Here is a 12,428-nt window from a genome sequence, read left to right as displayed (position 1 = left end):
CTAATCTAAATGCAAATGGACAAAGCCTGAGAAAAAGAAAGAGAGAGGGTGGGAGGACAGGACAGAATGCACAGGGAGAAGACTAGTTCACACTAGTTCACACACTGCATGTCCTGATGGCTTCTGATTGCAGTCAGCCACCTGTGGAAACGCTACTCAGCAAATTGAGCTGCTCAGATCACATGAACCACCCCGACAGAATCACGGCCTATCATGCGGGCTTTAAAAATAACAGGGAAGCGTGGCTGGCTCAACAAAATGCTCTGGGACTGAGGTGACCCCCAGTGACAAAGCGCTTTGGCTTTGTTTTGTTTTTTTGTGATGCATACTGGGACAGAGGCTAGAGCGGGTTGTACAGGGCTTTAAACAAACAGACCTTCCCAATTGCACTTGCTGATTTAAAATCACACTAACTGCAACTATCTAATACACCTTATTTCTTGTAATGCAATTTTCCTTGCGTGCATGTAGTGTGTGGTTACTTTCATATTAGGTGAATTCCTGGAAGTTCTAGTGTTCAAAGGTAACACTAAAGGTCATCGATGGTTAATTGTTTGAAAATAACACCCTATGATAACGAAACAAAAAATAACCAGTCACATGGCCATAATCTTTTAATTTTTTTTGGTCAAAGATAATAATGTACTAAATTGTGCATCAATAACAATTTTTAGCACTGACTCAAATACCTTTAAAGATTTCAGTGTGGAATTCTAAAAACATTTTATAACAGGTTTCACAATATTCCTGATAAGTGTCCATGTTATACTGTGAAATATTTTATCCCAATATCATACAGTCATATCACTCAGCTCTACTCCAATATAATATTTATTACACAGGTAGCAATTAACAATAACAGTTATGCAGGAACATGTTTAATCTCTTAAATGCCAGCTCATGGAAATCAGGAATATTAATCACACCTCATAGAAAAAGTGTGTTAGTCACGCATGTTGTTCATATCAATGCTATAAACGTGTTAGGTTCCTAAGGCTTATAGTGGACTTTTACCTTTAAAGTGCAATAAAGAATTAAACTAACTAAAAAATAATTAAACAATAATTAAAACATAACACTTGAATTCATTTATAGTGCTATATACTATTTAAATATTATATCTAGACCATGATGCTGCATTTATTTTTTTATTGTTGCTGTTTTTTTTTTTTATTATTATTATTATTATTATTATTATTATTATTATTAACCATTTAAATTTTTTCTCTGCCAATTTTCTGATTACTTCTGCCCCTCCCTCATGCAACAGCTACCAACAAGGGAGGGTGAAGGGTAACATGCTTCATCTGGGACACATGATCCCAGACAATTGCAAAGAGCAGCATAGCACACTGAGGAAAGTTCTAGCTACCCTTTCTGCATGCATGAGCTCACAGATGCCCACCATGGGCTAGCATCCCTGTGATTGACAGGAGAGACAGTACAGTATATGCCATCCCTATCATCCAGTTATGCTCTCTACACAAACCCGATCACAGATATGTGGCAGTGGCATGGTTGGTATTCTTTCTAAACCTTAAAATTTAAACCACTGATCATTTGGGTTAATGTTGAAATAGCCTTAAATGTTGACATGCTGAGTAAATGCCATTACTTCAGATTTAAAGTAGCTGCCTACTATTTTTAATATGTATAACTATTTTGACATGTGAGACCTCAGTGGACGTCAAAGGAATATAACTCTGCAATAGCTTTCAGATTCATTTCAGCAAAGCTGAAGGATCTGTTGGAAAGTTCTTTTGTAATATTGTTGTTGGAGGAAACCTGGACAATGATGCGTGATTAATGCAACACCCTTTATTGCATTAATCACGCATCATTAGCCTTTATTCTTTAAGATCAAACACCTGGTGAGAGTACCAAAAGGGAGCACTGTATGCTGTACATCACACAGAAAACACTAAAAACAAGCACTGGGGATGAACCAGAAAAAGGGCTTGGAGATGAGCAACAAATAACATACCTGAAACAGTCCACACTACATACTGTAGCATTCGTATCATTTCTATGGCATGAATAGATGATGTGTGTTCAAAAATATAACAGGCAGCAGAAGAACTCGGACGTCACACGAGGAGTTGGAATGTGCAGAGAAGTGTCGAAAAATTCTGCCACATCTACAGAATCAAGAGGCAACAGGCCCACAGCCACCAGCAGCTCATGCCCAACGGCTTGCGTGAGACTGACAGGGCAGGTGTTTGGCACAGGTTACCCCACGCTACCTGTCATCGTGCTTTATGAGTTCAAATGTTATTAAATATCCTCAATTGCCACACCTTTTTACTGGGCATATTTTTTTCATCCCTGCACATCTATGGACCTGCCTTGAAAGCCTACAAATGTTAGTGTTTAATCTTCAGCCTGGCAGCTAGATGCTTAGTGTTGTGGAGATGCTGTGAAGGGCACTGTGTGTACAGTTGAATAGAATTTAAGCATTCCTGTCTGAGACCAACAGAGACCTAGAAAACTGAGGGCTTGTGAGCCTGCTTCTATATACTATGCAGTCTGGATGTACAAACTAACACAGTTTGTGAGAAAGAAAGAAAAAGGGGTAGATGGAAACTCAGAGAAATATAACGCTTCTGAGACCAGGTGAATACACCAGATAATGTTAAAATATCTGGCAACCGGTGCAAACAGAATGGAAGCCTAATAACCAGGTGTGTGTGGCGCTACAAGCATGGACAATCTCACTGTGCTTTCATGCTTTGCCCGAGTCTGAATCCAGGATCAGTTCTGAACTTGTTTGAAGGAGGGCGTCGTCACAGCAGGTTTGTTTTCACACAGAACAATATAAAATAAACTGTGGATCAACGGAGCAATCCTATACAGGGCGCTGTGTGCAAAACAAAAGATATGAAAAATTGATCTTATCTATTAAAATTTGCATTCAAAATATCTGCGACTGGTATAACCAGAAGGCATTCAGTTTTAATTGCAAATCATAACATGCCCTTCTTTGCCACTGTAATGTGAACCAACTGATCACATTAACATACTTTCTAGTCTGTGTGTGAGATTAATGAGGTTCTGGCGAACCCCAGACCACAGCATCAGATGGACCAGACTGTGCGGAATGACAAGACGTGGCTTGATTTTGTTCACTTTCTAACACCATAAATGATAAAGCAATGAAAGATTTATCATGAATAGCGGTCAGGTAAAATCGTACAATTTTTTTTTGTCAGAAAAAATAACCTCGACTTACGCTAGTACATGTTTGATTAAATCAGTCATCACCTTGGAGAAAGACTCAATGAGTCTTGAATATTTTCTTTCTCGGGCAACGTGGCAAAAATCCGTATATCGTACAGGGACAGATATCTTAAAGGGACATGCAGAAAATGTTGAAGAAAGGGCACATAATTACCAAACACAAGCACTTCATTATTGATAGCTGCAAGCTCCTATCCTGAAGATGCTCCGAAATATGTCAATCAAAAAGCGCAGCCAAAATTCTAAGACGATATGAAATCTTTCATCACACATGTCAGCACACCACAACATTTGAGAGAAGCCTGACAAGGAATGTACCTGCAGGCAAGGACATTAAGGTGATATATAGTAGATTGGAGCCTGCTCTTATTACTCAACACCCTGTACTTACGTGTGGAAATCACAGAACCAGTACGAGTATATATAAACTATTACATGCTATTTAGGGTTTGTTGCCACATTACCGCAAAGTCACACACTGTCAGGAAAAAACGCCTGCTTAAATGAATGATATAAATGCATAAAAACAAATGAATGATATAACTTTAAAGATGCATTTAAAGATCATCAGTGAACCTTAAGGTCTATATAACTTAAAATTTATGATTCACCTTTAGCTTAGAGTGAAAAACATGTAGCCTTCATGATATCACTGCAGTGACATGACTTAAAGCTCCTATAATTATAATGTAAGCCTAAGAGAGAATCAGGATCAGAGGAAAGAATAATCTTTGCTGCTGTCTCTCTACATGACACAAAATAACTAACTAATATATTAGAGATTTGAGATTAACAACCTATTGTTATATATTTGTTATATATTTGTCTGTAAAAGGTTACTTTGACCTCTTGTGGTTGGAAAATGTACTGCGTTGTCAAGAGAGCATTCATTTCATGTCAGAAGACGTACAAAATTCTGTAATTGTGACTGTTCACAAGGTGCATGCTGCATTCTTCCAATTAAAACAGTAATGTAATGTCTTGCCACATACTATAGCAGCAATCTAAGGCAACACCAAAGGTAGAGACCAATCGTAAGATATTAAATGAACGACAATAAAGAGCTTACAGTGCAAAGATTAGGAAAGCAAACTGACCTGAAAGTGCAGAATTATGGTCCATATTAACCCCAGTGTCAGCTTTGGGTTGCCGTCTGTGATGTCATCATTTCTGATGTTCACTAGTTTCACCTTCACAGATGGGGGGAAAAAAAGGTCATTTCAACACCATCCATCAAAGAACTATGATTTTAATACAATGAGTCGTAACTCTCCAAATGTCCAAACAGCACTTTTTCACTTAAAGCTTCAACAGTCCAATTGAATCTATTTTCTTTTAGTTGATGACTTGATTGATCAGAAGGTGTACAGTGTTTCATTTGGCTCAGTAAGTAGTGCCTGCTGTAACATGAACAGCGGGTTCACAATAACATGCTAGATCTCGTATGTAATTGGTTCTATAATAACAGCTCGTACATGGGAACCTGAAAAGACAATCCCCATAATTGTTTTTTGTTTAAGGCAGTTAGAGTGAATTTAATCGCTCCTTGGTGTGCTTTTTTTTCTGACAGCATTACCTGTGGTGCGCTATTTCTTACATTACACTTCTGTGATAAGAAATGATCAGTAAATGATGAGCCTGCACTTTTTTGGCTGTTTGACTAATCTGAATAGAATTACTGTTCGTGGAGTAAATGGAGAGACGGAGAGATGTCACAAGCTCCACACTGAATTGATGTTCTATGTACTTCGAATTAAAAGGAGACCTACAGTACTTTGTGCACACACTCATTAACCATTTAATCATGTCTTTAATCGGCTCGGCCTGCCATGTAATTGGGCGCTGACTGTAGCCTATTTGCGGCTGGAATCAGCCTATAACATCTCAGTGCCGGTCACATGGGGTCTATAACTGTACAGAGTGACAGATCGGGTACGATCAGTACTTGTACAGAGACCTATACAGTATGTAAACCGGAAAATGGAAATGAGTGTTGGTAGATAATATATATAGAATAAATATAGAATAAATATTTTTACACACACACACATTCTAACTAGTTGGGGAAATTTTTAACAGATAGATAGACAGAGGGAGATATATATATATATATATATATATATATATATATATATATATATATATATATAATTCTTATGTTACAGCAGCAAGGTCAGTAACATGAATGATACAACACACACAAAATATAAAAAAAAATGAGTGAATTCTGCTTTTAAATCTCCCAGGGACCATGAAATTTATTTTTACATTAACAAAAGGTTCCTGGCCACAAAACGTTACAGAACCCCTGATCTAGGGAACCTGTACGTAAAGTCAGTGAACTGCAAGGAAAATGTACTTGTTTTCTGCATACAGTGAATTCTATTGTCTGCTACTAGCCATAAGAGGGCACTAGAAGACAAGAAAATAAAGCAGGACGCTACACTACATAACCATCATTCGGGAACAATGGTGTCTTTGGGGAGATCTGTTTACCCATTAGTAGGTTTCTTTGTTAGTGATGAGAATGGACAACAAGGTCATAAAGGCCAGCTGTGGTGAAACAGGAACAATATAATATGACAAACAAATAACAAATAACGTGTTTTCCTTTTTAAAAACTGACATATTGAGCAGAACATATAAAATTCAAAGATGGAATGGAAGAAAGGTGCCGTAATTGTAACATAATTAAAAGACTTGTTGGAAAATAGAATGAGGGTATTATACAATTATGTTACAGTCATGAACACAATACATGTATAATCTAATTATTTTATGATGAAAGAAAGAATGAACCTTGTCAATGCTTGATTTTCGTGGAAGACAATAAAACTCAAGAAGTATGCTATAAATTTTGTGTGCCTCTACTTATTATTCCCACCGGTGACCAATCCAATTTCCCTTCAGCCTGAGGCTATTGTGAATAACCATCTGCTTCACAGTGAGATCATGAGATTCTAATCTTGGTGACACACTTGTGAACAGCAGAAAGTACGTGACTGGAATGGATGAGTCGGTTAAAGGAAGGCTTGTTCGGGCTTACCTGCCGTCTTTTTAAGTAGTCCAGTGCTATCTGTACATTCTGCAGTCGGTGGAAGCGCATGCGGCCTTTCTCCCGAGGCTGTGAGAACGAGATGAAGGGAAAAGAAGAGAAGGGGAAATGTGTGAGCGTACATCATTCTGCAACACCTTGGTTATCAGCTGCACCTTGGCTACTCACTGCATCCTTAGTAGCAACAGCAGTATATCCCTGGCTTATAGCCTTCTGCAGGAGAGAGAAATACACTGACCCCTATTTGTTCAAGGGTCATGATCAGACCTAGAAATGCTCTGTAATTATACAACCCCATGCAGGTGAAGCTAAAACTGACTCCGCCAGTGATTTAATAAGCATTAGGGATGCATCTATACCATTTTTTACAACAGAGTATGAATTTTTTGATACCAGCTAAAATAAGCATCCAACTTACTATTAATAAATCAGGTGTATCATGGGACATTTTATTTACGTTTAACCTTGAGTGCTAAATTTAAGATGTTATGTCATTGTTAATCGAGAGCATGAGGACAGTTTAGAGTGCGCAGAGCATAATCAGTAGAAATAAGTAAGCAGAAAGGAACTGAGCATTTCTTAGTGCTCAGTGCTCACAGAACTGAAGTGCCCTCATATGCAACAGGTTCTCTGCACTCTCACTTCACCAAGCTCTATTTCACTGGCCACCTCAGGCTCGCTATAAATTAAAGACAAATTAAATGGCAGAAGATATTTTAAATAGGATATTTTAAAATAATTGTAGGAAAACTCTGTAATAGCTCCGATATTTTGCTTTGATGAATTGCAATCATTAATTGTGAAATATATCCTGACCGCAGTCATTTCATATTAAATAGTGTAGTTTAAGGGAGTATCATCTGGATTAGGATAAATATTACGGGGCCAATTTTGAGGAAATGAGCACATCATCAGACTGACACTCAATACCAGTATCGGTATCGATGCATCCCAAATAAGCACAAGTTCACTTACAATGTAAAATGTAAACCAGCTCACAAACTGGCTTTGAAAAATTATGGAGAGAAGTCTGAGTTACAAGACAAACAGACTGTGTGATGAAAGAGCAGACAGCCAGACACGGAACACCTGGAGCACACCGGGGCTGCAGCATGAAGCAGTGAAGCAAAAACAACTCCTTGTGATGCACACAGTAAAGGAAGGAAGAGGACAAAGAAAAAGTGACACATTATAAAAAAAGATGTATAACAGACTTTACCATGCCAGCGTTTCTCCACTGTTGCTAATGTTCAACTAATTGTCACCTTCGAGGCATAATAAGGCCCAACTGATACGGGAAATGTGTCACTAATTACGGCGTGCTCATGCACCAGTCCTGAAATGTCTGACAGGCAATAATGTCAGACAATATCATTTACTGCAGTCCAGTGGAGCAAGTTACACTTTACACGTGTTCACACGATTTTCTGTCTTTCATGCATGATATCTTTATTCCCAAACACATTCAAAAATTCATGTCTGAATGATATACTGTTCCCAAGAAGAAGAGGTGCAAAATTCTGTCAAAATTTCAATTACATGTTATGGTACTGGGAATTAGTAGATAAAGGGCACTGGGAATTGTTAAAGTTAAAGCATATAATGGGATGTGATGATGACCATAAAGACGCAAATAGGGATCACTGCAGGATTTGCTCTTCTTTCAAGTTCACAGGACTGACACTGTATATATTACAGTGATTGAGTGAATGGTTGATGAATTATGAATGGACACACAACATGGGAGTTTGTTGCTGCTGGATGCAAGAACTAAAGACTATGACTTAATTCCACTGCACATTCAGAAACACTGATGTTATTATACCATAATGATGCCTGTAATGTATTTTAAAGAAATAATGTATGGGATTGTTCAATAAAGGCACCAATATGATGGGTGAACAGTAAAACACAAGGAATTATAGTCAGGTCGTTTAGTTCACAAGCTTAATAAGAGGCATTCTGAAGCACTCCATGGCAACCCCATCAATGGCAGAGGCTCTGTTCATACCAAATAGCACATGGGCTTTAAAATCCCTGAAGGAAAAGTGCAACTTTTAACATGTAAACTCCTACAGTCCACTATCGAGAAGACATGCTCGCTAGGTTTGGCACCCTGATTAAACACCACCACACACTAATTGTTAGTTTTGTTACAGAGGGGGAGGTCGTCGTGTGACCAGACCTACCCCCTTATCATCATCATCATAATCATCACCACCACCACCACCATCATCCTCCTCCTTCTGCACACGGCCATGCTGCTCAACCGTGCATGCGTCAGCTGAACTCACCAACCGTAACGTCTTCAGAATATTGCGCTCCCTTGGCTTAACCATGGGAGGGAGAGCAAGCAAGAACGAGAGACAGACAGAAAAACAGACAGACAGACAGACAGACAGGGCACAGATGAGTTCAAGAAGACCAGAGAACAAACAAAGGAAGAAGAATAGGGAGAGACATATAAAACAGGGGAAGAAAGAAAAGAGGAAACAGAAGCAACGGTAAACAAATGAAAGGCGACAGTAACTTTCTCAGACAAGGATATTTTTATTCACTGCAATGTAAATTAAAGGCTCTAACCGTACTATTTTAAAAAAAAGACTCAGATTAGAAGTGCTGACAGCTTTATTTTATTATTCTCCCAAACAAATCTTTATGCCATTGGCTCTCCTGAAACCCCCCAAAAACTATCCTATTAAATATCTGAGAACTGAAATCTTATCATGTATGATCCAGCTACGAGATGTGAGAGTATGAGACACACAGAACAGCATGGCCTTGCTGACCACAACTAAATGTAACATCTACCTACATTTGGATACAGCGCAGCACACCCATGCTACTGAAGCTGTTTTTTTGCTTTTGCCCCTTGTCTTGTAGCCTCTCTCTCTTTCCATTTATAAAAACAACACAATAAATATGGACAGTTCTTCTCAAAAAATAATTGAAGGATTTGATCTTTGTTTTCTTAAACTTTTTCGTTATACATGCAAAGCATATACAGTGGGGCCAAAACTGAAGACCTGTGATTTTGGAATTAAAATGGTAGCTTCATGAATTTTCAGATATGTAATACATTTGATCTAAAAAGGATCAGAAGGTTTTACACAAACGTGTGGAGTCCAGGTGGCTCGCGTGTACAGCCGATTACAACATCAGCAGCACACACGGCTAAGAATAATTTTCAGGAATATAAAAAGAAATAATAATTTTACTGGAAGTGCCTTTAATGGGAAAGTCCGAACCAATTTGAGTAAGCTAGGCAGCTAGTCTTGTTTGAGATATATTTCTCTATTGGAGGAAAAATAAGCAGGAAGTTTGGCTATAATGTATACTGAAAAAAAATCTAACATATATTTAGATTAGATTATAATACTGAGAACATTTTCAATCTTTCTACCTCTACAGACTATGAGAGCATCTTGGGTGAAAATTCACAGACGCGTTGGCTAACTTTATATTAATGCAGTTTCTAATAATGTTCCAGGTTATATTTAGCAAAGGAAATTAATTAAAGATGCTCTCTGCCTATTTCACCTACTGGCCAACAATTATTAGATTAATGATTCCTGTTAATTTTATCGGAATTACAGCACCTGCAAGGCTTTGCAGATCATCATCAATGCATTGTTGCTTAATGTAAGTGGACTGACTGCAGTGATGGATATAGAAGTAAGAAACAGAGGTCTGACATACAGTACTGAGAATACCTGGTGTGCGAGTAAAATGTTCCTTTCCAGGCTAACATATAACAGCTGTCCTATTACAAAATGTCGAGGCTGTACAGTGTAATATCTAATATCTAAACCTGGTTACCAATAAAATGTTTGTAGTGTATTTTAAACACATGCAATCTTTCTACATCTTTAAACCAGTAGCCAAATCAACAGAATTATGTTTACACAAGCTAGTAAACTATGCAAAAACAATCTGCAGATAAGCTCAAAAACGTACATTCTCCAATTACACGTGTTACAATCTTGTTTAATGGGCGGTCTGTAAGGGAATGGTGTGAGATAATGCACAGTGATGTTAGATCCACCAAACATACGTTCATGCAGCAGTCACATTAGTATAAGGAAAAGGTTAGAGCTTGTTAGATGTGATGTAAGTTTTACAGGCTTTATCTGTTTACACACAAGACATGTGGACTGCTGTGACTACAAAAGGTACTGTGCTGGCCCTTAGAACATTGTGAGGTTACCACAAGAAAGTGCGAACAAAACATGAATACAGTAGCTCAAATACACCAAGACAAAGCTGAGATCAGGAAAATACTGCTGTATGTGAGTTCAACAGCTCAACTCACCAATTTGTCACCAGACAGGACCTCCAAAAGTGAGATCAGGTTATGTCCATCTCGCAAATCCTCATACAGGTCGTTAACGTGCTTTCGTACCTGGTCACAAAAGAGTTGAACAAGAGAAAGAACATTTTACACGTCTGCTGCCGTTACCATGTCTGAAAAAATGACTCTATTTTAGTTGTTTCTAATATGTAAACTCTTTTAGCAAAGTCATGCGTAATTGTAAACATTACAATAACGTTTACATAGTACTTTGTTCATACTCATGAGTAAATTAACAAATTTCTAGCCATTAACTACCACACACTCCCAGCCAGTTACTAGTTTGCCTAGTCTTATTTCTTGTGCTTTATGGATTTACTTTGGTCTGCTCTCTTTCAAATCATTTGTGCGTTTCAAAAAAAAGTTAGAATCAAGTTAAAAGTTATATATAAAATTAGGGCAGTTCATGACACTTACACTAACTGAAACTTCTCGATTAAGGTTTTATAAGAGAGTCTCCTTAGATGTAAATTTGCAGGGTAGGATCATTCATTATACAGACATTTTACCCAACCACACACTTTTCCACCGAAGGCCACATTCATGATTACATTTTTTTTGCATGTAGTAAAACCAAGTACATAATTGATAGCATTGATGTAATGAAAGAAGTTATACAAAGAAAATCATGGACTATTCGAGGCACAGTTTTGTTTTTTGTTGAATCATAAATCAACAAAAATATTTCCCAAAACAACTGTGATTATTATAGGTTCTGCCATTACTTCTGAATGGAATCGTACATTTCTTAATAATTACTAATCATTTTCCAAGATGTTCAATTACACAAGCTACAATCATTATAGCACATATAGTGTTATAAACATTCCTCACATATATAGTGTCATGGAAATAACATTTATAAAATTATGCATTGTATTTGTTATATTAGCTGCAATATAAAGGGCCTTTGCATGTACATAATTAATATAGCACTGTTCACTTATTCACTCATATCCATGGCAGAAATCTTATCCTTACTTCATAAAAGAGTTCACAAGATGCCCACGCACAAGGTCCGTCCCAAATGCCAGCCTGCTAAAGTCACTCAACATGCTGCCTCATGCTGACCCACTTTTACCCGGACCCTCTCTCTCCTAATTCCTTACACTCACAACCGTGCAGCCAAAATAGCTCAATGGACTTTAGGGTTCGAGTCTTCTGCCCCCTGTATGTTATGTTAAACCTCATGCATCCAGTAGAGATCAGCTACAACCACGCTGCATCTTTGTTCTTGTGTGGAGCCTAATGGGAACGCCAGGTCCTCACACATTTACATATTCATTCACAGCCAGCATATCCATCACATCACCACCGCCACAGATTCCCCACAATATACATTTCCTTTGTTTCTAATTGTTATTTTTATTTGCTTTGTTTAGAAAGGACAGAATGATATACAACCTCTCTCGCTCTCAGTGGATAAGTACATGGATCTTACACACAAATAAAAACCCAAACAAAGATTTATATAACTGCTGCCTTGTATAACTGATTAGCACAATGATTTTATGACTGATTATATCTTTAAGGGCACATTTCTGTTATCGTGAATATTGTCACCACGGCTCGATTCCACCTGTGAGGCTGACGTCCGGTTAAACCACATTTCTTTTCAAGTGCATTTTTCGTGGCTAATTACACAATGATTCCACATCTAAAACCTGAAGGAATATAAGCTTAAAGTAAAATGTTCTGTAAACTATTTATATTAGCAGTCATATTTCTGGTAGAAAAATGCACAGTTCAGCTGATTTACAGAACATTAGTTAGGTGTTAAGTTAA

At 37.7% G+C, this 12,428-nt stretch overlaps 1 protein-coding gene across 30 annotated transcripts in view; it reads right to left on the bottom strand.

The window, feature by feature from the left end:
- dst (dystonin) overlaps window positions 1-12,428 on the bottom strand; it is a 114,896-nt gene that overhangs the window by 73,378 nt on the left and 29,090 nt on the right. For 21 of the 30 annotated variants that reach the window (XM_047811989.1, XM_047811997.1, XM_047811992.1 and 18 more), the window contains 4 exons: window positions 10,605-10,694; window positions 8,482-8,622; window positions 6,284-6,361; window positions 4,335-4,427 (listed from right to left, as the gene is read on the bottom strand). In XM_047811989.1, the coding sequence (XP_047667945.1) occupies window positions 4,335-4,427; window positions 6,284-6,361; window positions 8,482-8,622; window positions 10,605-10,694 (402 nt within the window). The remainder of the gene's footprint in view (window positions 1-4,334; window positions 4,428-6,283; window positions 6,362-8,481; window positions 8,623-10,604; window positions 10,695-12,428) is intronic. The other 9 variants (XM_047811999.1, XM_047812018.1, XM_047812019.1 and 6 more) reach the window with 2 other exon arrangements.

This window comes from Tachysurus fulvidraco, chromosome 4, assembly GCF_022655615.1.
Source record: "Tachysurus fulvidraco isolate hzauxx_2018 chromosome 4, HZAU_PFXX_2.0, whole genome shotgun sequence".
NCBI lineage: Eukaryota > Metazoa > Chordata > Actinopteri > Siluriformes > Bagridae > Tachysurus > Tachysurus fulvidraco.
Note: the sequence above shows the minus strand (reverse complement) of the source record. Positions and strands in the feature narration are given on the sequence as shown.